Source organism: Tamandua tetradactyla, chromosome 10 (assembly GCF_023851605.1).
Source record: "Tamandua tetradactyla isolate mTamTet1 chromosome 10, mTamTet1.pri, whole genome shotgun sequence".
NCBI classification, from domain to species: Eukaryota; Metazoa; Chordata; class Mammalia; order Pilosa; family Myrmecophagidae; genus Tamandua; species Tamandua tetradactyla.
Window position 1 is genome coordinate 22,827,977 of NC_135336.1, and position 25,084 is coordinate 22,853,060.

Consider the following 25,084-nt stretch of genomic DNA (forward strand, 5'->3'; position numbering starts at 1 on the left):
ACTTCTAGAAGAAAACTCAGGGAAACATCTTCAAGATCTAGTAATAGGAGGTAGCCTCTTAAACTTTCCACCTAAAGCACAAGCAGTGAAAGAAAAAATAGACAACTGAGAACTCCTTATGATCATGCCTCAAAGGACTTTGTCAAAAAGTTGGAGAGGGAGCCAACTCAATGGGAGAAAATATTTGGAAACTACATATTAGATAAAGGATTGGTATCCTTCATTCTGTTATGATCTGAGAAAGTGTTTTGTCTAATTTCAGTCTTTTTTAATTTACTGAGACTTGTTTTGTGACCCAACATATGGTATATCCTTGAGAATGATCTATGTGCACTTGAGAAAAATGTGTATCCTGCTGTTTTGGGGTGTAACGTTCTGTAAATGTCTATTAAGTCTAGTTCATTTATAGTATTATTCAAAATCTCTATTTCTTTATTGATCCTCTATCTAGATGTTCTATCCATTGATGAAAGTGGGAAATTAAAGCCTCCAACTATTATGGTAGAGGTGTCTACTTCTCCCTTCAGTGTTGTCAGTGTTTGACTCATGTATTTTGGAGCATTCTGGCTCAGTGCATAAATGTTTATGATTGTTATGTCTTCTTGTTGATTTGTTCCTTTTATTAATACATCATGTCCTTGTTTGTCTCTTTTGTTTTACATTTAAAGTCTTATTTGTCAGATATTAGTATAGCTACTCCTGCTCTTTTCTGATTGTTGTTTGTGTGAAATATTGTTTTCTATCCTTTCAGTTTCAACCTATTTTTGTCCTTGGGTCTAAAGTGTATCTCCTGTCAAAAGCATATTGAAGGGTCCTGTTTTTTTTTTTTTTTTTTTTTTTTTTTTTTTTTGTATTCCTTCATTTCAGGAAGGGTCCTGTTTTTTAATCCATTCTGCTATTATGTGTCTTTTGATTTGGGTGTTTAATCCATTAACATTTAATGCTATTACTGCAAAGGCAGTACTTTCTTATACATTTTGTCTTTTGGAATTTTTATGTTCAATCCAGTTTTTTTTTTCTTTTTACCTTTACAGTCTTCCTTTCTGCACTCTTCTCCAGACCTCTCTCTCCTGCCTTTTCCTATCTGCCTGTAGTGTAGTATTTCTTGTAGAGCCAGTCTCTTGGTCACAGATACTCTCAGTGATTGTCTGAAGATATTTTAATCTCCCCTTCATTTATGAAGGAGTTTTTCTGGATATAGAATATTTGCTTGGCAGTTTTTCTTTTTCAGAATCTTAAATATTTCATACCACTGCCTTCTCGCCACCATGGTTTCTGCTGAGAAAGATACACATAATCATATCAAGCTTCCCTTGTATGTGATGGATTGCTTTTCTCTTGCTGCTTTCAGAATTCTCTGTCTTTGACATTTAACAATTTGATTAGTAAGTGCCTTGGAGTATGTCTATTTAGATCTATTTCTGTTTGGGGTATGCTGCAATTCTTGAATCTGTAATTTTATGTTTTTCATTAAGAGATGGGAAGTTTTCAGTGATTATTTCCTCCATTAGTGTTTCTATCCTTTTTCCCTTCTCTTCTCCTTCTGCGACACCCACATGTATATTCTTGCACTTCATGTTGTCATTCATTTCCGAGAATCTGCTCATATTTTTCCATTCTTTTCCCTATATTTTCTTTTGTATGTTGGATTTCAGATGTCCAGTCCTTTAGTTCACTAATCCTCTCTTCTGCCTCTTCAGATCTATTGTTGTAAGTTTCGGTTGTTTTTTCATCTCTTCTGTTGTGCCTTTCATTCCCATAAGTTCTGAGATTTTTTTATTTCAAACTTTTGAGTTCTTTATGTTTGCCCAAAACTTTCTGTTGTTGTTGTTGCTCACAAAAGCACTTTTTACTTGAGGTATGAAGTCTGGCTGAAAGGGAATATAATTCCAAGCAATCCAAACCCAACTATTAGTGGCACTATTTTGACATGATACATTTTTCCCCTTGGTCAGAAAAGGATTGGATTTCATAGTTGGGCAAAAAAATGAGAAAAGAAAACTAGAAGAGACTTATAACCCATAGATACTGCTCTTCATACCCTACCATCCAACTGGGTTAGTCATCAGACTGCTAATGGACAGCTGAGGAACTCAGGTCACACAACACTTGTAAGATAAAAGGAGGCAGGAAAAACAGGAGAACAAGTCACTTGGGGAAGAGCCAACATCCACAGCTTCAAAACACAGAAGTGAAGGGGTAATTCTTTGGGGAGGAAGCACTCACCAAGGCACAGACCCTACAGGTCCTGTTGTAACTGATTAAGGTAGCCATATCCACACTACTTAGTTCAAAGTTAAAGACCTAAAAGTTCTCAGTGATGCATTCAGGTGTCACAGACTTGGGGATCACCACCATATTCCTCTGTATGGGAAACCAGATCAGCACCTGGGCTGTGGTTTTATTATGCTTGCTTGCAATTGCTTTGATCCTGGAATCCTCCAATAGAGAAGGATCCTCCAACTTGGCCTAGGGCCTATCAGGAGAGCCAAGGGGACTATAGGCAGTAACCATGATGCCTTTGGACTGACAGTACTGGAATAACTTCTCCTGAGTTAGGTATAGGTGGCACTCAATCTGGTTAACCACAAGCTTATATTTTAAGCCAGGTTTATTTAAGATCCTCTAGATTTGGAGATGGTTGAAGTTAGATAACTCCAATAGCTTTGACTAGTCCTTCATCCACCAGCTCTTCCATGACCACCCACATTTCCACATAATTGGTGTCACTGGGAATTTTGTTGCCTGCCTCATCCAAAGTGAAAAACTCCTTCCCAGTCTGAAAGCCTGTAGGCCAGTGAATAAGGCAGAGATCCAAGTAGTCCAGCTTGAGGTCACTAAGTGTCTTCTGGCAGGCTCCTTTCACCAGGCTTTTCTTATGGTATGTGCCCCAAAGCTTGCTGATGAAGAAGAGGTCCTCATGCTTCACCACCTGCTCGTTGAGTTTCCTGTGGGGAACTGCATGGCCACCCTCACCTCACTCTTATTCTGGTACACATGGGCGCAGTCAATTTGGCAGTATCCCATATCAGTGTCTACCCTCACAGCCTCTGTCATATTTGCAAATATGTCACACATATATATGTAATATATGTGTGTGACATATTTGCAAGGTACAAAGAAAGGACAATGATATAATGAATAGCAGTGAATCATCACCAAATCTGAAAATTAGAATATTACCGATAACTTTGTGTCTGTGTTGTACTGTTCATCATCCCATCTCCTGTCTACTCCCCTCACTATTCTCATTCTCTTGCTTAAAAAAGTTTTAACATATTTTCATATATCCCTATACAACATATTGTTTGTTTTGCTTATTTTGGAACTTTATGCAAATGAAATATTACATAATGTAGTCTGAGATTTGCTTTTTTAATGTAGCTTTGTTAAAATATAATTCACATACCAAATAATTCAGCCATTTAAAGTATACAGTTCCGTGGTTTGTCATATATTCAGAGTTGTACAACCATCTCCATATTCAATTTTAGAACATTTTCTTCATTTCAAAAGGAAAGCCTATTTAAATCCCAGTGCCTGCCCATGCAAAAAAACAAAAAAGAAAGCCTACCCATTAGCAGTCACTCCGTAAGTCCTCACTCTCAAAATCCCTGGTCCTATGCAACCACTAATCTTTCTATCTCTGTGGATTAGCATATTCAAAACATTTCATAGAAATGTGTTTTTATTTCAATTTAGGAAGAGGACCACCAAGCCCGAATAGAAGAAGCAATTACCCGTATGCTTGTGTGTGCCCTGAAAACTGCAGAGGATCCAGACAATACCAAAGCTTGGTTAAACCCAACCGAGGTAGGCCCCTTCTGGTTTTCATCACAATTCGTTTTCTGTAATAAATCAATCCTGACTAGAACATTTGTTTTCCAATCTAATTATATATATATATCCGTTCTAAATGACCTTTCTTTTTCCTTAGGTTGAGGTAACATCTCATGAAATCAATTGTCACTACTTAAATGGAGCTGTGTCTGCTTTTTTTGATCATTACAGAACATCTAAGGTAGTAGAAACTCAAACATTAAGAATAAACAGAGAGCCCATGAAAAAGGAAAAATTAAGTGAGCACAACCAAATGCAGGTGGAACAAACATGTAACCAGAACCTAACCAAGAGATCAGTAAAGCAGGAGGCAGCAATTCCCTTTGGCCCTGATCTGGTTGCTGTAATACCAAGTTCTGAAGAAGCATCTTCAGAAAGAGGAAGTGAATTTGAAAGTGAAGGCAAAGACTTTGTTGACAGAGATGGAGAACACTTTGGAAAATTGCACTATAGAAAGAGTCAACAAAAGATGGATAAAAGTGAGAATGCATCAAATAGCACTACAGTCCCATCTGAAACATTCATTTCTACAGATGACTTGCTGGACTGCTTGGTGAATCCTCAGGTAACCAGGATAGTAGCACAACTTCTGATACAAGGAAGAAGCTTATGATTCTAATAGAAGATGACTTTTAAAAAATACTTTTCAATAGTATGATTTTAAAATAAAAGATGGAATAGCAAAAGGTCAGTGTGCACCTGCTTGTCAATGTACTTGTTTTTACCTAATTAAACTCAGAGTTTCTTGCCTTCTCTCATGCACATTGCTCTGAACACAACTGGCTCCTTGTTACTCATAGGCTTATTGGAAAGGCAGATTTCTGGACACGACTCTAGAGCTACAGAATCTGACTCTTTGGGGATGGAGCAAAACTAACAGGTCCAATCAACATCTCAGGTGACTAAAACACATAAAAAGTTTAAGAATCTCTGGCTCTGGCATAGACCACCAGGACCTACCACGGGCCCAGCTGGGCTTATTCTAGCAGAAGCTACTCGTTGGAGTTAATTTGCCCTTCAGATTCACTGAACAAAACCCATACTGTTTCCCTTCTGATAATATTCAGCTGAATATTATTAATACTCGGAGGATTTGTTGATGCTGTCATGTTTTATTGTGGTCTTTTATCACCAGTATCCTGTGTTTATCATCAAGCTCCTTTGCATTTATCTCTTAGGATAAAAATGCTTACCATTTACCAAATGACATTTTTCAAATATTTTATTCAAAATTGCAGGAATACAACATATAAATTTAGATTAAGGGTATAACATTTACTGACTTAAGTGTAAAACACCCTGATATTCAGTCTTGCCATGGGTTAACCAAACCGCTGGAGGACAAAGATAAATCAGAAAGCAGATTTCTTTTTTATTCCAATTTTGAACATTCATCAACAATACTGAGTTCAATGCCCATGGCCAGGCAGCCACTCCTAAGCAACAAGGAGCCTTTGGCAATGCACAACAAAATCAAACAGCAAAAGAGAAATTACAAGATGTCTGCGTCCATGATGCAGTAACTGTGGCTCCCTCAACCCCCTCCACTTTATGTGTATGTGTTATTCCCTGTAGCAGGGAAGAGCCCCTTTTCCTCTAAGGTCCTAGTGTCAGAGGATGCCATCTACACTGGTGCCACATGAGGATTATCTCTGACCTATTGGCCTCCAGAGTTGAATGAAAAGACTTTGGAAACAAAACCAGAAAGAAAATGAGCTATGAAGTTAATTCAACAGTTGTCTGAGGTGTTCCTGAATCAGTAGCATTTAGCATAGAGGGCATGTGCTGTAGGGGGCAGAGCAAAAGGTCTGATGTCACAAGGACATGGTTCAAATGCTGGCTCTGAGTATCATATATGGGGAAAAATTCTTAGCACACAGGGTTGTTTGACAGAATAAAATAAATGTTGTATGTGAATGCACCTGTTATACTACCTGGCATAAATTATGTGTGAATCTGAAATTTACCTACAGAAGTTAAAAAATAAAAGCAGACTTGCCTTCTTTACCAACAATAGATACTGAATTAGCAAATTAGCAATATGCTTAATGTCTTTGGTTTATTTATATACAAGGCCCTAAAATCATCAAAAGCTAGGCTGCCAAGGAAAATGTGTTATTTAATAACCTTAAGAGTTCATTCCAGCTTAAAAGAGTAGAAGGGTTTCACACTGAAGATGCAGTTGGCACTGTCCATTTATTTTCACAGGGCAGAACTAAGACAAATGAGTAAAAGAAGTCAGGGCTTGACTCATCCTTAAAAAAGGCCTGGCAATTTGAGCCATGGCTGCTGCGCTGCACAACTCCATGGGACATCATCCACCTTAAACCACAAGCTAAATCACAGTCCTTGGAGTTGTGTACTGTGATCCCAAAGCTCTGACTGGCATTGTCCACATACCATGGGCTGGTTCATGAAGGATGCCCTCTGTCACAGAACCTGTTCAATTTGAGGCAAACTAACAGTAAGTCCAGGATGTCGAAGAGCTGGTTTCTACTTTGGGTGGAAGTCCGAGTAGGCTTTTGTACTCTTAATTGATTTATCACTATGAAACATCCATTGTACATAAGGCAAGGTCTTCAACCCATAGATGAAAACATGAATAGACACCATCCTGCCCTCAGGAGCATTACCCAGGTAGTAATACTGTTTTCCTCACAGAGACAGAACATCCTGACATGAATCTTCAGTGATTGCTGAAATTGCACAGCTGTGCCCTTAGCCTTTAAGATTAATGTTATTCTCTCTCTCCTGAAACTGTAAACCTATTCCTGTCTTCTAGAGTGGTGTCCACTGATTAAGTTATATGTGCTAAATTCTCAAATTTATTTGCTCTCAAGATAGGTTCATTCCAGATGATGAGAGGGAAATTGAAGAAACATTAATTTCAGTGACAAAAAATGAACTTTTGATCTTAGAAAAAAATTCTCAAGAGGGATAAAAACTTAAACTTGTTTTACAACTTTGGGAAGTTGTAAATAATGTCTTTGGGAAGGAAACCTAAATGTTATCGTGTAAAAGTAATGAGGTACTCTGGGTAAGCCTGGTAGTCATAAAATACCACAAATAAGCTTGGATTTTGCATATTATCTGTCACAGTATCATATAGGTCAGTAGGATTTTGAGGGTTCTTTGAAGGAGGCACAATTAAAGAGGAATTTCCAACCGTGAAGACTCCAGTAAGTACTCTCACATAATACATATGCTTTTTCCCATTTCTGTCTGGTCTGGAGTATGTATCACTGGCAGAATAATTGGCACTGACAGCAAAATAGGTTCCCTTTCCAAATGCCACAGCTGTGAAGAGAAAAAAATATTTTTGAGAATTTCAATGTAGTGTGTAATTTAACAGGAATGTTCTCTCCTTGAAACTTCTTTAAACTTTTTTTTAATACTTGGAAAATCAATCCCTGCACCCCAGAAGGCCAATCTGTTCACTTTGGGATGAAGCACAGTGAGGGCCAACCTAAAACCTGGGCTGCAACATGGCCACCATCCATGAGGGAACACAATGCAATTCATAACCACTAGGCAGCTCGCGTTCTTTTCATGGCTCCTATCTCATTCAGAGCAGCCAGCTACACCCTACCATCTTATTTCTTGCTTCCTTACCATTCTTTCCTGCATAACTGCGGTTAAAGCCATTTCTGTTGACATGTGGCAGTGAAAATTCATCTGTCCCGTGAAAGAGGAGCTTCTCATTTTGTGTCTGGCCATTCTTGGCATCCATGATTTTCTTCTTTGCCTGGTAGCTATTCCAGAGATCTGGGTTCTGGACCCGCTCAATCTGTAAATTAAAAAAAGAAAAAATATTTTGCCATTGATAAGAGCACTTTCCAAGACACAGCACATGAAACATGATCACTATTTATCAAAAATAAAAAATTGTAATAAACAGTAAATTCAATGCCAAACGGCAGCTTTCTGAGTTCAGAAATTGTTTCGCATCCAGTATTTTAGAAAAATGGGTCTTGGGAAGAATGTTGGCCTAGCTTTAAGATTTTGTATGTGCCACACGGGAGCAAAGAATGTTTAGGATCTTGTTATGTGACCTCTGCCAACGCAGCCTGTCCAACTCCTGCCTTTCACTGAACTCCAGTAACTTCCGATTGCTAGTCTTGCACCCTTTGCTATTTTGTATGCATCCTCCTCAGTCTCTGGGGTACTGATTTATCTAGGATAAAATGTTAGACCCAAGATTTGCTTTTACACCAATAATTATGAATATTAATGAACTAAATTCACTAATTAAAAGACATAGGTTGATAGAATGGCTTAAATAATATGATCTCTCTGTATGCTGATCACATGAGATTGATCTTAGACCCAATGATACAAACAGATTAAAAGTGAAAAGATGGAAATAGATGTTCTATGTAAATTGTAACCAAAAGAAAGCACAAATAACTATAGTAATATTAGAAAAAATAGATTTTAAATGTTATATCATAAAAAATAAAGTTTTCATGGTATTTGTGAAAACATTTTTATCTTTATATTTCTTTGAATTAAAAAGCCTGAATATGTTCAGTAATACAGGTCATTACTATAAAAAATTTGATGTTTCTAATAACTTTCTACTTGATATTTTGAGAATGTATATAGTTTTCACAGCTAATCAAATAGCATTTAAGTTAGTGGTTAATATTTAGAATTTAGGAATTGCTACTATCTGTAGATTTTTTTCCTTGTTCACCTTAATTCTAAATTGACTTGTGTAACTTAATTTACAAACACAGGTTTACAATGATTATGTTTTGCTTGGAATGCCACAAAATAAAATATACAGTAAAGTGAAAAAATAATAATAAAAATAAAAAAGAAGATATCCAAATGGCTAACAGGTACATGAAAAGATGTTCAACATCATTACATCTTAGGGGAACACAATGAGATACCATTGGACACCCAATATAATGGCCACTAGTTATAAATATGGAACAGAACAAGTGTTGGCTAAGACATGCAGAAGCAAGAACTCTTGTTCAGTAGCTGGTGGGAATGTAAAGTGGTGCAGCCACTGTGAAAGACAGTTTGGCATTTCCTCAGAGAGTTACCTGTAGAATTACTGTATGACCTGACAATCCCTCTCTACTAGTATACACCCAAAATAACTGAAAGCAGGGTTTCAAACACACATTTTCACACTGATACTCATAGCAGTATTATTCACAATTGCCAGAAGATGGAAGCAACTCTTGTCCACCAAGAGATGAATGGATAAACAATGTGATAGATACATGAAATAGAACATAATTCAGTCATAAAAATAATGTTCTGATGCATATTTCAACATGAATGAATCCTGAAGTCATCAAGTTGCATCAAATAAGACATCAAAGACGTAAGATGCTATATGAAAGAATTAAAATATGCAAATTTATAGAGTAATAAATATATATATGAGTTCTGAATTGTATGACAATAATGTAATTTTTACTTCAAAATTGTCTTTTATAAATTCATTTTAAAGAACTGTAAAATACATATTTAAAAAGGTGGGCCACGCTGGCTTAGCAGGCGGAGTTATTGCCTGCCATGCCGGAAACCCGGGTTCAATTTCTCTGTGCCTGCCCATGCAAAAATTAAATTAAATTAAAAAAATAAAAAAAGCTAACTGACTATTTAAACAAAAATAATAACAATGTAGTGTAGGATTTATAACATACATAGAATTAAAACGTATCACAACACAGCACAAAGGCCAGGAGAGAATAGAAATAAACTGTTGTAAGATTCTTAAACTATACATGAAGTGATGTAATATTACTGTTGAATAAACAGTGATAAGTTAAAGATGTATCCTGTAAACCCTAGACAGCTGCTAAAGCAATAAACAAAGAATTACAGTTAAGCCACCAAAGAAGATAAAATGAAATTGTAAGTCATGATGCTTCTCAACTTCCCTCTTTGTTGCTTTAAATTGTTTTATGTCTGCTATTTCCTTTACCACTTGCCCAACTGCATTCTAGCTTCTAAAATTTTATATTTTCTACCATTCTTCCTAACCCTCCTGAGTTTAAGTTTTCTTTAAAACCCCCTTTTCTATTATTTATTTTAGTAGGGTTTTTAGAGGGAATGGAAGTAAATGCATGTGTTCAATATGTCATCTGTACCCAGAAGTACCAACTCAGATTTCTGAACTACAGATTACAGTAACAGAACAAAAATTTCATTACTTGCTGATCAATTTTTATTAAAACTTAATCAAAATCCAGTTCTATTTTTCAGTGATAAAGGAAAATATGCTAAAGACATTCAAAAGATACTGAGTGAGCATAAAGAAGAATTTGAAAACACGCAAAGAAATATATAGGAATAAAAGGCACAGAAGATGAGATTTAAAATACGCTAGAGGAATACAACAGCAGATTTTTCACACTCACTATTTTCACACTCTATTAAAGACTGTGTGCCAGTTTGAAAGTATTATGTACCCCAGAAAAGCCATATTTTAATCCTAATTCAATATTGTAGGTTGGAAACTTGACTAGATTATCTCCAGGGAGATGTGTCACGCCCAGCTGTGGGTGTGACCTTTGGTTAGACAGAGATGTGCCTCTGCCCATTCAAGGTGGGTCTTGATTAGTTGACTGGAATCCTTTAAAAGGGGAAACATTTTGGAGAGATTCAGAAACGACAGAGCCAACAGAAACTCCAGAGCAAAGCTGGCACAGAGAACAGCACTTGGAGAACAGAGACACCAATATTTGGAGGTGTTTGGAGCTCAACAGATGTCACCATGAGATGCTAAGCAAGCCAGAACATGGAGAGAGCCAAGGGACGCAAGAGATGAAGGCCAGTCCCAGAGAAGCTCAGGAGCAAGGGACCAGCAGATGCCAGCCACATGACTTCCCAGCTGACAGAGCTGTTCCTGACCCATAGGCCTCCCTTGAACTAAGGTATCTTTCCTTGGATGCTTTAGTTTGGATATTTTTATAGGCTTAGAAGTATAAACTTGTAACTTATTAAATTCCCCATTTTAAAAGTCATTCCAGTTCTGGTATATTGCATTCCAGCAGTTTGTAAACTAACACAGACCTCCACAGGGGTGCCTTTAGTACTATCTTCTTCTGTTTTTATGTTTCATATATGGGAATTTCACGTAAGATTTTATTTGATAAAGAGTTCCGCTGCAAAAAAAAAAGTATTGAAATCACTTTTCTGAACAGGGTCAGTTAACACATGGCAAACCTCCAGGGCCCACTACAGACATTGCTGATCAACCGGAACATTCATTCCTGCTGAATCTGGACTGCATCTCATCACAATGAAAAGAAAACGCAATCACCCCCAGCTGACTGTAATTGGTACTAGAAATGAAACATATTTGTTATCTCAGAATTAGACTATCAAAGAGCTGCAGCTGCATCCTTGAATCATATTGTCTCATTGTCTTGGTGCCTCAAGAATTGTTTTCACTCAAACAGGAAATATTTTGTTCACTGGTTTACACTGAGTGGTGTTTTTAAAAAACCCAGTGATATAAAATTGGATGTTGAGGATGTTCTCCATTACTTGATCCATAGGGGAAATTTCTCAGGGGTCAGCTTCAGTATTGTGAAGAGCTATGAGTCTCCTAATTAGAATGGTTTGCTTCCTGACTTACAGACACTATGAGTCTTGTAACTGAGTTTCTTTGTCTTCTTTTCTTTGTCTATTAGGAAGCTGAAGAATAAATTTGTGGACCACTTCTAGTAACAGTCTACTACTCATCTTACGTGCTTTTGTTAACTAACAATACCTCTGTATTATCTTACTTCCTCTACCCTCCTTTTCTCTTTACACATACTTCCTCACCTATTTATTTTATTTGAAGATACAGTATTTATATTTGTAGGACAGTTTAGATCTCTTTTAAAATATGTGCTTAATTACATGAATAAATAGAGTGGTAACAGTGCAAATGGAGAGTGAGAGAAAATTTGTGAAGAAAATGCAGGACTACTGACAGACTCATTATTATGAATACTCATCATTATGAATTAAGAGAGGGTAATGAAAGCTTGTTTTGCTTTACACAGAAAGTGGTAGAACCAAGGACAGAAATGGAGAAGGAAAAAGAGAACTGTTTAGAGATGATGAATTGGGTTTTGGGAAAGCTTATTTAGTGGTTAGATATCCAATGGAGATACTTTAGGCCACTGGTAGGATGTTCTAGAGCTTGAGTCAGAGATCCATTCAGGTTGGCGATGTTGATTTGCGAGCTCTCAATATTGAAATAATAGCTGGAGCCATGGAAGGTAAAAGCATTCTCTGGTGAGGTACAGAGACAGAAAGCCAAGGTTTAGGGTTTGAGAGGAGAAACAGATACCCACGATAGCAAAAGAAGAATTAGTTAAGAAGGAAAAAGGGAATCAGAATAATACTGCATTGGAAGTCAAGGGAGAACAGTTTCAAAAAGCAATAGAGAGGGTGGGCCATGGTGGCTCAGCAGGCAGAGTTCTCACCTGCCATGCTGGAGACCCAGGTTTGATTCCTGGTGCCTGCCCGTGCAAAAAAAAAAAAAAGCAATAGAGAGAGAGATGCATAAAAAGAGGAAGTCAGAGAGATTTAAAGCTTGAGAGGTACTTAACTGACTGTTACTGGAGGTGGGCCACATGGAAAGCCTGTGAGAAGGAATGCGGGCAGCTTCTAGGAGCAAAGACTGGCCTTCAACAGCCCCCAAGGAAACTGGGACCTCAGTCATACAACCATGGAGGAACTGAATTCTGCCACCAACCCGACTGAGCTTAGATGTGGATTCTAACCCAGAGCCTCCAGGGCTGCTTGACTGTCCTCATGGTACGGCCACTGCATCCTCCACCACTAACTCTCCAAAAAGATCAAGTTGGAAGCCACAGAGCTAATTAAGACCATGCCTCAGAAGTAATGCATGGGTGTATTCTATTGGTCCACACACCAGCCCTGATTCAGCATGGGATGGGTCTACGGGAAGGCATGATTACCAAAAAGTGGGGCTGCTTGCTGGAGCCCTTTAAGAGGGAACCATTTTGGAAAAAGCTCAGAACCAACAAATAGAGTCCACACAGCCAGAAATCTTTGGAGATGCAGAAGGAACATGCTCCCAGGGAAGCCTTATGAAACAAGAAGCCAGAAGAGAACAGTGGTAGATGTTGCCACATGCCTTTCCACCTGAAAGAGTTTTTCTGGACCCATCGGCCTTTCTTGAGTCAAGGTATCTTTCCCTGGATGCCTTAGTTTGGACATTGTCACAGCCTTAGAACTGTAAACTTGCAACTTAAATAAATTCCCTTTTTAACCCTCCCTCTCCCCCCCCCAAAAGCAATATAAATACTGTTTAGAAGTGGGAGATGCATACAAGAGTAAGAAAAAGAATGTAAAAAGTAGAAGATGCCAAAATAATTGTGATGAACAAGGAAAGGCTCCTTGGCCTTAACAAGGAAGTGAGTACTATTGATCTGTGAGTGAGGGGCAAAAGAGCACAGTCCTGCTCTGAGGGGCGTCCATGTAGTATTTGCTAGTCATCAAATCCAACTGTGACACTCTATTTTTGAATTTCCATTAGCTTTCTCCACAAAGTAAATACGATGTCTCTTTAGTATTCTAATATGATATTGAAATCCAGTATCATATTATAAAAACTCGCACAAGAATCTTAACCATAATGTCTCAGTAATTCATGGTGAGATGAGTAGAATGTAGAGTCTGAAATTGGATTATCATTAAAAAGTAATTCGGGAATTCCATCTTAGCAGAAGGCTTACCTTCACTATTTTGAAGTTTGAGCAGGTCTGATTAAACTTGCTTGCCACGGTGTTGTATTCTGGATGCCCAGGCTGCAGCTCAACCACACAGGAATTCTGCTGCTTCATATCACTCCAGTGCACAGGGATCTCAACTGCAAAGCAGACATTTGAGGCCTCCCTCGCACCTGGGAGGGCTCAGCTACATACACCACATTTCTCATGTGCTTTGAAAAACTGAGTATCACCCGTGTTCTTCTTTTACAGCCTCCTAATTCTATTTGTTCAAGAAGTCCCTTATCTTGCTAGTAGAATGATTTTCAAAGTATGGACCACAGACAATCAATATCAGAACCAATGAGAGTGCTTATTTAAAACAAAAGCAAAAACCCCACAGATCTACTGAATAAGAGTATTTAGGATGGGGGGATGGGGGATGGGGCGAACAGGGGGGCCTGGATAACTGCATCTTAATAAGTTTTGGTCATGCTAAGGTTTGAGAACTAAGTATAATGCAGCTGCACATTTTGTACAGTTTCTAATCTGTCATAATTTTACAATTTAACCATAACTTATTTCCCTATGTTTTCAATAAATAGTCACTATTGTTTTATTTACACATGCATGACTTTTTGCCAGAACTGTCCACCACCACAAGGTACTCCATTCTTACAGTAATCTTCACAGTGTCCTTAGGCGTTGCATAGGTGGGAGGCTTGGTATGTGGCAGGATGTGGTGGCAATTCCGTCTCTTCCTCTGCTAACCTCCCTGTGTTTGCTCAAAGGATGAGGAATTAGTGCACACTAATTTCACAAGAGACAAAACAGTGTGCTGGAAGCCAGTCTACTACTTTTCAATGGGGTACTTTTGTGGTCCAGAGACAGGAATGGCTATCTACATAAGCCAGGCATTCCCTTCCAGGGGACAGGGCTCAGCGAGGGAATCAGAGAACTGCTTCCTGATGCGTGTGTCTCAGGCAGAAGTGACTTCAGGAGAAACTCCTCTATGAGCTCCTGATCCTCTCTGGGTTGAGCTCCTGATCCTCTCTGGGTTGTCAGTCACAGACGCACAGAGTAACTACTCCCTGTCCGTGCTGTCCTCTCCCTTTCCTGCCCTCTTGCCCATTTGTTTTAGAAGACCTTGGGCAACTTTTAAACCTATGGATTTCCCTCCTCTGACTGAAGCAGCCACTACCTACCTCCCTAGAAAAACCGGTTCTGAGATGCTTGTAAGCCATGAAGATAGGAACAAATACAAGGTTTGGGTATCGTTACCATTAAGATGGTCATTTTCACCCCCAAAGAGTGGGAGAAAGAGCAAAGGTGATGGTCGAGTTATACAATTATACAGGGAAGTTATACAGGGAAGGTAGAAATATTTGACATAGAGGTATGACTGCTGAATCGCTGTACCATTATTCCTTTTAGTCTCCAGTATCTTAGAGCCGCTAGGAGTAAAAACCTAAAATTGTGGAATTGTAACCCATACCAAACTTTGAAATCCGTTCTACAACTAATTGTTGAGATGTGCTTTGAAATTTATTGCTTTTTTGTATATATGGTACTTTCACAAAAAAGAAAAAATATTTCTTCTGGCTGCCAGTATTTTGGAGGCGCTAAAAGGAAAAATCTGGAATGGTGAAATACTAACCCTTAACAAACTCTGAAATCTATTCTGTATCTACTTGTTGAAGTGTACTCTGAAAATCATTGCTCTTATTTCTTTTCTTTGAATATATGTTATAGTTAACAATACAAAAACAATTAAGAAAAAAAAAAGATGGTCATTTTCAGGCTGTTGGGTGTGGCCATGCTGTATTTCCCCAACCATCACATAAGTTCCTTAAACTCAGTGATCAAGTTTTCTATTTTATTATAAAAGGGTTACTTGAATTTTACTTGGTTGAGTAAAATTTGATGCATGCACAAAACAGTGTTAAGTCCAAAGTTGGGGCAAAATAATGGGTGACAAGCACGAAAGTTGAACTCACCTTCAGACTTTGTGAGGCGCTGAACAGGTAAGCTGTGCCCACTTCCATTTGTAGCAATGTTTGTGTTCAAGTTCACGGTGTAGCTCTGGTTCTCGATTTTGACATCAACGGTACTTTTCTTCGCTCTCCTTGCCTCCTCCAATTGCAGATTGCTTATTTTATCAAAAGGCTGAAAAGTGTCACTGTCATTATATTGCCATTCTATAAATTCACTGATACAGTCAGCCTGGGATTCCTGTTCTTTGGCCGCTCGAACTCTTTTGATCATTTCCTCAATTGTACTTGTAGCCTTCATCACATCTCTGCTAATTCCCAAAACCTCAATCAGAGGTTTCTTATGATCCAGAGCAATGGTAACATTTAAGTCCTCTTGCAGCTTATTCAATTCCTGATATTCCTTTACATCAAAGCTTTTGATACACTCATCTTGATTGACATAAGCATACTGTTCCTTTTTAATCAGATCCTGTAACCAGGAAACAGTGTTTTCCACACTTTTTTCATTTTCACCACACACCAGAAAAACCGCTGATTCTGTTTTTTTTTCCAAAACCAAAGGCTTCTGGGTTTTGGGAGCTTGCCAGGGCCAGCCAAAAATTTTTGCTAAGAAGAAAATAAAAGAATGGAAGGAAGATTAGATACTTTCCTTGTGACATTAATATTAGAAACATGCATTTCATTCAAGTGAACAACTCACATGCAAATTTAGCTATCACAGATGGCTGGGAAGTAGCCTGAGACCCTTCTCTTTTTTTCATGCGGGCATAAAACACATCCAATACTTGCGGCAGAAAAATAACAACTTTAACTTTTTTCAGAGTTTTGACTGATCCTTTCTGGATAAAATCTTCAATGGCAGTGATTATGGCATCAGCAACCTGATCTGGGTCTTTTTGGGCATTTCCTAGAAAGCAAATAATAAAAATGACAGGAAAAAAAAATGAGACACAACTGGGAAAGGCTGACGAAATTAGAGATTCCAATTCTCTCAGAATAAATGTCCACTTCCCAGTTATCATCACTGAGTTTTCCAGCAGTGCATCAGCAACCACTTCTGAAATTCCAAATGCAATGGAGAGTTTTGGTGAGGGTATTGGGAAGTCTACAGCCCACCAATGAATAAGAGACCCAGAAACCTGAATTTTCGATGTTGGATATTATATCGGCTCAATTCAGCTGATACCAGCTGTGTTCTGCCTCTCCTATTAAAGACAACAGGTAATCTTTATTCTTAGCTCACTAGTGTCCTTAAAAGATCCACCAAACCCAGAAGAGCTATGTATGTTGAAATAACATGCTTGTTAAAGAGAAAATCACAATAGTTTTGGCTCAGTCATTTAATTATATGCATGTATCTATGTTTTCCCAGATGTCTTTGGAGACCTGATTTAAACTTAAGCTAATTTTATAAGAGACCAGAAGCTGTAAGTTATAGTTATAATCTACAATCCTTTGCACGCAGGTTATCCATGAGCCTCTGGAAAGTCTTTTCTCCTATACTCAGTGAGATTTTAGCTGTGTAGCAGTGTTCACGGTTGCTACTCTGAGCAGGTCCTTTCCTATTTTCAGTATGTTTCATAAGCTTTGAAAGCCACTACCTAGGTAAGATCATGAAAAGTCAGTTTCCAGCCAAGGAAGAGAGCCACATGAATGACAAAATGACATGGTTTGGGGCAATGCAAACATCTCCTGGTCAACTTGGTGTGATAGATTAGGGGTCTATTTGCATTATCCTTATTAATGGTGCCTGTTATACTGCAGAAAACGCAAACAGATCTTCTTGACTTGGTTACGATACAACTTTGGGAAATACTCATATGAAATGAGCCAGGTTTTTGGAACTTTTGAGTAACTCTGTGACACCTAAGACCCAGAATTGGAGTGCTACAGTCCTGAAAGTTAGCAAAGCCATGTATAATAGTAATTAAACAAACCAAAAGAGATTTCAAGCCTCAATTAGAGTTTACAACAAAGCCAATCTAACTGGGTATAAGATAAATTAGAATACAGGGTTAAAGATGATAGTGTTTGTGCTCTGGAAACTTCATCTACTGTATGAGAACAAAGGTAGAGAGGTTTATTATGTCTAGAACCTAAATTTTCTGTGCCATGATCTAAATCAACCTATCTGGATAGCTCATTTAAACAACCCAAACTCCTGGAGTTCAGAACAGGAATAAGGTCTTGTATTTCTGTATAGCTCAATGTAATACCAAGATACATCTCAGACTTTGGTGGGCTGATTATTAAGAAGTGTGGGTAGACAGTGAATAAAAAAGTATCTGCAAAGTCCCCTTTGGGGAATGGTGAGAAAAGGGTAAAATTCAACTTCTCCAAGTTGAATTCTTGATATTCTCACAAGCAGTGGGGACAACCAAAGCAATAGGCTGAGCCCCCAAACTCATATGAAACTTAATCCTACAAAGGATAGGCTAAGCCTACTTAAAATTAGGCCTAAGTGTCACCCCCAAGAGAACCTCTTTTGTTGCTCAAATGTGGTCTCTCTCTCCAGCCAACACAACAAGTAAACTCACTGCCCTCCCCCTCTCTACATGGGACATGACTCCCAGGGGTGTGGACCTTCCTGGCAATGTGGGACAGAAATTCTAGAATGAGCTGAGACTCAGAATCAAGGGATTGAGAAAACCTTCTCGACCAAAAGAGGGAAGAGTAAAAAGAGACAAAATAAAGTGTCAACGGCTGAGAGATTCCAAACATAGTTGAGAGGTTATCCTGGAGGTTATTCTTATGCACTAAATAGATATCACCTTGTTATTCAAGATGTAGTGGAGAGGCTGGAGGGAACTGCCTGAAAATGTAGAGCTGTGTTCCAGTAGCCATGTTTCTTGAAGATGATTGTATAATGTTACAGCTTTCACAATGTGACTGTGTGATTGTGAAAACCTTGTGTCTGATGCTTTTATCTACCTTATCAACAGATGAGTAAAACATGTGGAATAAAAATAAATAATAGGGGGAACAAATGTTAAAATAAATTTAGTTTGAAATGCTAGTGATCAATGAAAGGGAAGGGTAAGGGGTATGGTATATATGAATTTTTTCTGTAGTCTTTTTATTTCTTTTTCTGAATTGATATAAAAGTTCTAAGACATGATCATGATGATGAATATGCAACTGTATGATGATATTGTGAATTATTGATTATATATGTGAATGGAATGATCATAAATAAATAAATAAATAAACAAAAAGTATTGACAGAGTCCCTTGAGGGTCCAAAGAGGGAAAATATCTATGTATACGGAACTATTAACTTTCCCATCTGGGAAACCCTAAGTACCCTTAGGGACTCCCAAGAAAATAGGTCAAGCCCTAGATGTTGAGGCTTGCCAGTACAAAACTCATTTCTGAAGGGGAGAATCTAAGACTACCCATAACAAGGCCTAAGAGTTGCTTCCAGGAAGCTTCTTTATTGCTCAGATGTGGCCCCTCTCTCTCTCTAAACCCAAAAGAGAATCGTTACCCTTCTGGCTACATGGGACATGACATCCAGGGGTGAAAGTCTCCTTGACAATGTGGGGTGTGGATCCCGGGGATGAGTTTGGCCCTGGCACCAAGGGATCGTCAACACTTTCCAGATCAAAAGGGGAAGGAGAAGTGTTAATAAAATAGTATCACAGGCCAAGAGAGATCAAATGGAATCAGGAGACTATTCAGGAGGCTATCCTCATGCAAGCTTCAGTTAGATAGTGCTAATTTCCATGGTTTGCTAAACCCCAACCAACATCACTCCTGTTGACTCTTAAGAACAACTAGGGCTCGAACTGAGACTCTATAAAGGTTTCATGCACTAGGTTTGTCTTCTTGGAACCTATAATCCCCACAGGACCAGCCTCTCCAATATTACCAGTGAATTACATCCCCCTATTTTTTATTGCCACCCCTTCTCAACATGAAAAAGTCAAAAGCAACATTGCCCAAAGATCCCGACAGATTGAGAGAAGATCCCTACAGACTGGGAGAAGGATCAAAGATGGAAGAGGTATGACAGAGAAAATGGGATTTAATAAACAAGTATGACAGCTTAATCACTATATTAATATACCTTCTAGACTCCAATGTTGGAGCAGCTAGTAAGAAAAATCTGAGATGGTGGACTGGAGGCCCATGACAAACTCTGGGATCTGTTCTGTAACTACTAGGTGAAGAGTCTTTGAAAATTACTGCTTTTTTTTTTTCCTTTGGTTTGTATATATGTTACATTTTACAATAAAAAAGTCTTTAAAAATTTAGCCAAGTATTGGTGATGGTAGCACGACACTGTGAATGTAACTAGCAACACTGAATTATATCTGTGAATGTAGTTAAAAGGGGAATTTTTAGGCCATATCTATGTTACCAGAATAACTAATTTTTTTAAAAATCATAGAACTATACCCCACAATGAACCCTGTTTTAAACAATGGACTACAGTTAATAGTACAATTACAAAAATGTTCCTTCATGAATTATAACAAATGAACCATACAAATGCAAGGTGTTACTAATAGGGTGATATATGGGAACTCTGTATTTTATGTATGATATTTCTATAAATCTACAATTTCTCTAATAAAAATTTATTTTTAATTTACCAGTTTTTAAATTATTATTAGATGATGAGGGAAAGAAGAAAATTCTCCTGTGTTTATCTCATGCTGTTTGGTAGAGTTTAATTGGAAATGTTCAAATACATTCATTCATGCTCATTAAATATTTTCCGTGTCTCATCACAGGCTAGGTGCTCAGCTAGGCATCTGGGAAACAGGATGAGCTATGTGAGGATGAAGAGGTGCGGAATGGATAAATAATGGGAAATTGAGGAAAAGGCTAACAGAGGCATTATATGTTCACCCTGGTTATGTGCCTGGGAACAGACCTATTTCTGAGAAAGGTGAATCTGAAGTGGTGTGGAGAAAGCACTGAAAATGGGGACAAAGGTCTCATTAGAAGGCTATAATAAAAGTTTAGGCAAAAAAAAAAAAAAAAAAAAGCACGGTTGCTGACAAAGACAGGAGGCCAGAATAAAGAGTAAGGTGTAAAGATTCAGGAGAGATTTCGGAAGTAAAGTCATTAGACTCTAGTGACTAGCTGGGTCTATCCTTGAACCCAGCCCTTTTTTACTATTCACACACCTTCATTTATCATGGGTCACATCCCATTGCAGTTGTTTGGTTACACGCCTGCCTCTCAATTCGGCTAGGTGCTCTTTGTGGACTGGACCTCTTTCTCAGTCTTCGTTCTATCTCCAGTGCTGAAGCATGGAGCCTGGCACATGGCAGGCATTCAGTAAATATTTAATCAAGTTACTTAACAAATCAATGAACACAGGAGTGATAAAGAGGGCAGAGTCAAGGATTTCTAGATGGAAAGTATTGCTACTAACATGATTGGGAATAAAAGTGGAAGGGCAGGTTTAGAGTGAGGACAATGAATTGGGGTTGAGAGCTTGCATCGAGCTTGAAGTGCCTGCAGGTACTGTTGACTATCCGTCCTCTGCCCTTGTGCAGGTGTGTATAAGAAACAGGGAGAGGATTTCCCTAATTCAAAGGGTGTCTTGATCATTTACCAACTCAATTCATCAACACCACTAAGGGAGAAAACTCCCCCATCTATCAGTTGAAGGACGAGTTCAGGTGGTGACAGAGCTAGGTAAAGGCAATCAAGGAGAATTTCCTAAGCCTAACTTATTTGTGCAGACCAGCAATGTAACCAGGTCAGGGGAAGAAGCAACAGGTTTGCAGTAACTCAGCAATACTCAAACAAGTGTATATTTATAAAAAATCAAAACTGTCTCCTTTCCTTGTTCCTTCTTTTGACTCCACCTAGGTTTCCTCCCTTGGGAAGATCTGCACCACCCTTGGGCCAGCTGCTTTCTTGGCTAAAAATAGGCAGAGGTGGGAAGCATCACTGGCAGCTGTTCATAAAAGTAGACAGATATAAAAGATAGTGATGAATTGCTAGGAAAGGAGAATGAACTCATAAAGGAACCATAAATTATACTTGCAGAAACAGAAAAGTAATAAAGTAGACATAGCATTCCATGTGGGCACATCATGAGGAATACTAGAGAACTGCAGAAAGAAAGATATGGATTAGAGAATTTAAGTCCCAGAAGTTGACAAGGATGGCTAGGTTTATTGAGGTTAAACTTCTAGAGGGTCTAGAATATCATTCTGAAGCCCTCAAACATAAAATTCTTCAGTAAGGGAATGAGAGAATCAGTGCTAGGTATTCTCTTGCAGGGGCCAGTCAGCTTCATTCCATTTCAACCCTGAGGGTACACACATCCCCTAATCTCTTACATTTCATAAGGGAGACAAGCAGGAAATTCTAATAAATGCTTTAAATCCTAGTGAAACAGCTAGGGTTATATAAATAATAACCCAAAGAGTCACCTTTATGTATGGTGAGTCACACAATTTATATATAGTTTGATAAAAAAACAAGAAACTGCAAATAGGCAAGTGGGCAGAAAGGAGGAAGGTGGAGAGCTGAGTCTCTGACCCGCTAGGTTCTATGACTGAGAGGCTCCCATGTAGAGATGCTGTAAGGTCAATGGACATGCAGACTAGAGGAGGTGAGAAAACAGGGATAGAGATGCTCATTCAGGAGTAAACTACGGAGAGGTAGTTTGAATGGACAACATGGAGAGGGGATAGAGGAGGAAGTTAAGGACACAATAATGGAAGATATGTAGTGCTGGGAATTGAGTCATAACTCCCCCAAAGGTAAGCTTAGGTTCCAAACGCTGGTCCTATGGGTGTGGACCTATTTGTAAACAGGTCCTTTGAAGATGTTATTAGTTGTGGCATGCCTAGCTGAATGAGAGTGAGCCTCAATCCAATATGGTTGAAGCCCTTATAAGCAAAGGAAACAACACAGAAAGAAGTCATGGGAAGTAGGCAGAAGGTGGAAGTCAATGGAACCCAGAGGAGAAAGGACAAGACACCGCCATATACATTGCTATGCGATGGAAAAGTCAATGAACACCAAAGACTGCTGGCCAACCAGAAGAAACCAACACTGGGAAAAAGCAAGCTTTCTAACCTCTGAAAACATGAGCCAATAAATTCCTGTTGTTAAATTAACCTATTATATAGTATTTATTTTAGCAGCTAGGAAACTAAAACATGTAGGAAAGTAAAAAAGTTAAAGGAACTGATGAAAAAGAATACATTATATATCCTTCTCTCTTCTCTTCTCCTTGCTTCTTTCTAGCACTCTTAATAATCCAACACTGTCTTCAGTAGTCTTCATTTTTTTCCTTTTTTTGCTTAAACCACCCATAGGTTTTGCTCATCCTTGGGGGCTGCCTTGGGATGAGGAAGCTGCCCATTTGCTTCCTTCACCGTTAACTCCATACAGTAAGCACCAACTCTAACGCAGATGCCATGGCATTTAGCTTTGACAGCCAGACTACGAACCTGTTCCAATGGCGGGGAGACAAACTGATGAGTAATTCCAGTTTTCACACTCTTGCAAAACACAGGAAACTGACTTCTTGACATCATTTCCACCAACAACATGAATAATTTTCTTGCACTTCAATAATCCACCTTCAGTAATTACATAATTTTTCTTACCCTGTTGAGCTGGGAAACAGACCAGAAAAAGATGAAAAATTAGATGTTAAATCTACTTTTGATTGGTTAGAATGTCAAATGTCTGATTTGGAAAATAAAACGTTTTATATGAATGAGAGACTCTAAAAATACTGTCATGATTAATTTTTCTTGCTTAGCTTCTCACTTTGAATCCTCTATGACTGGAACTCTTTGGTAAATTGTATGATTTTCATATGCTGTTTCCCCAGACCCAAGACTTCTCAGCCTCTCCACAACCTCCCACGATCCATCTTTCAATTACAATTTAGAACCAAAACCAGCATTGTGACTCACCTTGCCTAGCACACTCTGTTTCCACATCTTTTCCAGCACCTTCCAAAATTGCCTTGGAGACCCCTACGTGAGAAAATTAAGATGTTGACCCACATGAATAAAAAAATCAGTACAGTGTGTTTAGATCAGAACAGTTGCCACTTTAACTGAACACTTTCTGCATCATCAAAGGGATGCTATAACTTGGGTATTTCTGATAACCAAGAAGAAAAAATAGTCATATAGGAAATTGGTGTAGAGCAAACCTTGAGCTCCAGATTTCATCTTCTGAACAGAAGACCAATTATCTAGACTTAGTTGTTCTAAGGAACAATGTGGCTGACAGGCTCATTAGCAAGAGGGCTGTGCTGATGAGGCTGAAGCTGTGGCAAGGGCAGTTATCTGTAAAGGCCATGGGCAGGCTCTGCTCATCTGGGGCTGCTGCGGACACAGGCAGGCAGGGCAGGTGGCAAGTGCACACAGTAAGGTGAATCTAATCCTAACCTCTACAGGAGAATAAACCCTCGTTGTGCGCTCTTTACAGAGGAATAAAGCTTCTTCAGCTCGTGACTTTTTTCTTTCTAACTAAAAAACAGAAATATCATTTTAATATGCCCACTACAAATGGGAGAACATCTTTCGTACAAAAGCTACGGAAACTACCTTTAGCTTCACCACTACTAAACTCACACTACATAAACCTAAGGAAACCCACATTCTGTTCATAGTTTATGCACAAAGTGGAATCTGATTTAGCGTTACTTTCCCCAGATCTATGAAAAAGTGAATACATAATTCTGAAACACTTGCTCTAGAAAGGAGGCGTACATTAGTTCACAGATCAGGCTTTAATAAAAAAATCCTCACTTCGGCAGGTCCGACAATTATAGTTGTGTATCTACAGGTTGTATGGTTGTATGGCATCGCCCTGGTTTATTTTATGTGCCCACAAAATGTTCACAGAAAAGCACAAAGGTCATCCTGGGTGGGAAACACTGGTGAGACACGGCAAGGAGGAATACAAAGTCCCGACGACAGGGCTCACGGCTTTTTAAATTTCTGCCTACGGTATCGTTCTTCAAGACACTGGGGCTAGAATATGGGCGTTACCTTTGACTCCCCCTCTCTTTTTCTCCAAAATGCAGTCCGTTATAAAGATCTCTGGGCTCTTCCCCCAGGTTGCTGTTCCATCTCCGTCCCTTTCCAGGTCGGCGGCGGCAACCCGGCTCTCCTGGCCCTGGCGGTCAGCCCCGCCTCTTCCTCGCTCGCCTGCTGCAGTTCCCGCCCCCCGCCACCAGACGGCGCGCCTTAAAGCCCTGCCTGTCAGTCAGTCCCCTACGCAAAAAGGTTTCCAGCTTTTTTGCGCCTAAACAGTCCAAACTCCTGAATTTAACTGGCAAACTGACTTTCTGGGGCAGCTCTCCGCTGGTTGCCTGCAGACTCTCTGTTGCAACCATGTGCCCCTCGCTCCCTAAACGTGGTGTCCGTGGTTCCTCCTTTGAGTGCTCCTTCTTCGGAGCGTTTCCCACCCGCCTTTCAGGTTCTGACAGCCAGGCAGACAAAAGAAACCTCTCACAGCCCGGCGCTCCTGCTTGGGCTCTCCCGGCTCTTCCCGATCCCCTCACTCCCCTCGGGTGGTACCGGCTGGTGTCGGCTTTACGTGGCG

The 25,084-nt window shown here is 39.1% G+C and overlaps 2 protein-coding genes and 1 pseudogene across 6 annotated transcripts in view; 1 reads left to right on the top strand and 2 right to left on the bottom strand.

Annotated features, from left to right (window-relative positions):
* Nucleotides 1-5,910, top strand: part of HSPBAP1 (HSPB1 associated protein 1) — a 101,147-nt gene extending 95,237 nt beyond the window's left edge. For 3 of the 5 annotated variants that reach the window (XM_077118141.1, XM_077118146.1, XM_077118144.1), the window contains 2 exons: nucleotides 3,703-3,813; nucleotides 3,938-5,909. In XM_077118141.1, the coding sequence (XP_076974256.1) occupies nucleotides 3,703-3,813; nucleotides 3,938-4,453 (627 nt within the window). In that variant the 3' untranslated portion in view covers nucleotides 4,454-5,909. Of the gene's footprint in view, nucleotides 1-3,702; nucleotides 3,814-3,937 lie in introns of all 5 variants that reach the window. The other 2 variants (XM_077118143.1, XM_077118145.1) reach the window with 2 other exon arrangements.
* Nucleotides 1,390-2,952, bottom strand: LOC143648319 (aldo-keto reductase family 1 member B1 pseudogene; annotated as a pseudogene).
* The window catches only part of PARP14 (poly(ADP-ribose) polymerase family member 14), a 51,420-nt gene continuing 31,380 nt past the window's right edge, over nucleotides 5,045-25,084 (bottom strand). The window contains exons 11-17 of the mRNA XM_077118140.1: nucleotides 23,440-23,502; nucleotides 22,966-23,133; nucleotides 16,236-16,442; nucleotides 15,539-16,141; nucleotides 13,569-13,702; nucleotides 7,453-7,627; nucleotides 5,045-7,137 (exon numbers count right to left, since the gene is read on the bottom strand). Of these exons, the coding sequence (XP_076974255.1) occupies nucleotides 6,848-7,137; nucleotides 7,453-7,627; nucleotides 13,569-13,702; nucleotides 15,539-16,141; nucleotides 16,236-16,442; nucleotides 22,966-23,133; nucleotides 23,440-23,502 (1,640 nt within the window). The 3' untranslated portion in view covers nucleotides 5,045-6,847. The remainder of the gene's footprint in view (nucleotides 7,138-7,452; nucleotides 7,628-13,568; nucleotides 13,703-15,538; nucleotides 16,142-16,235; nucleotides 16,443-22,965; nucleotides 23,134-23,439; nucleotides 23,503-25,084) is intronic.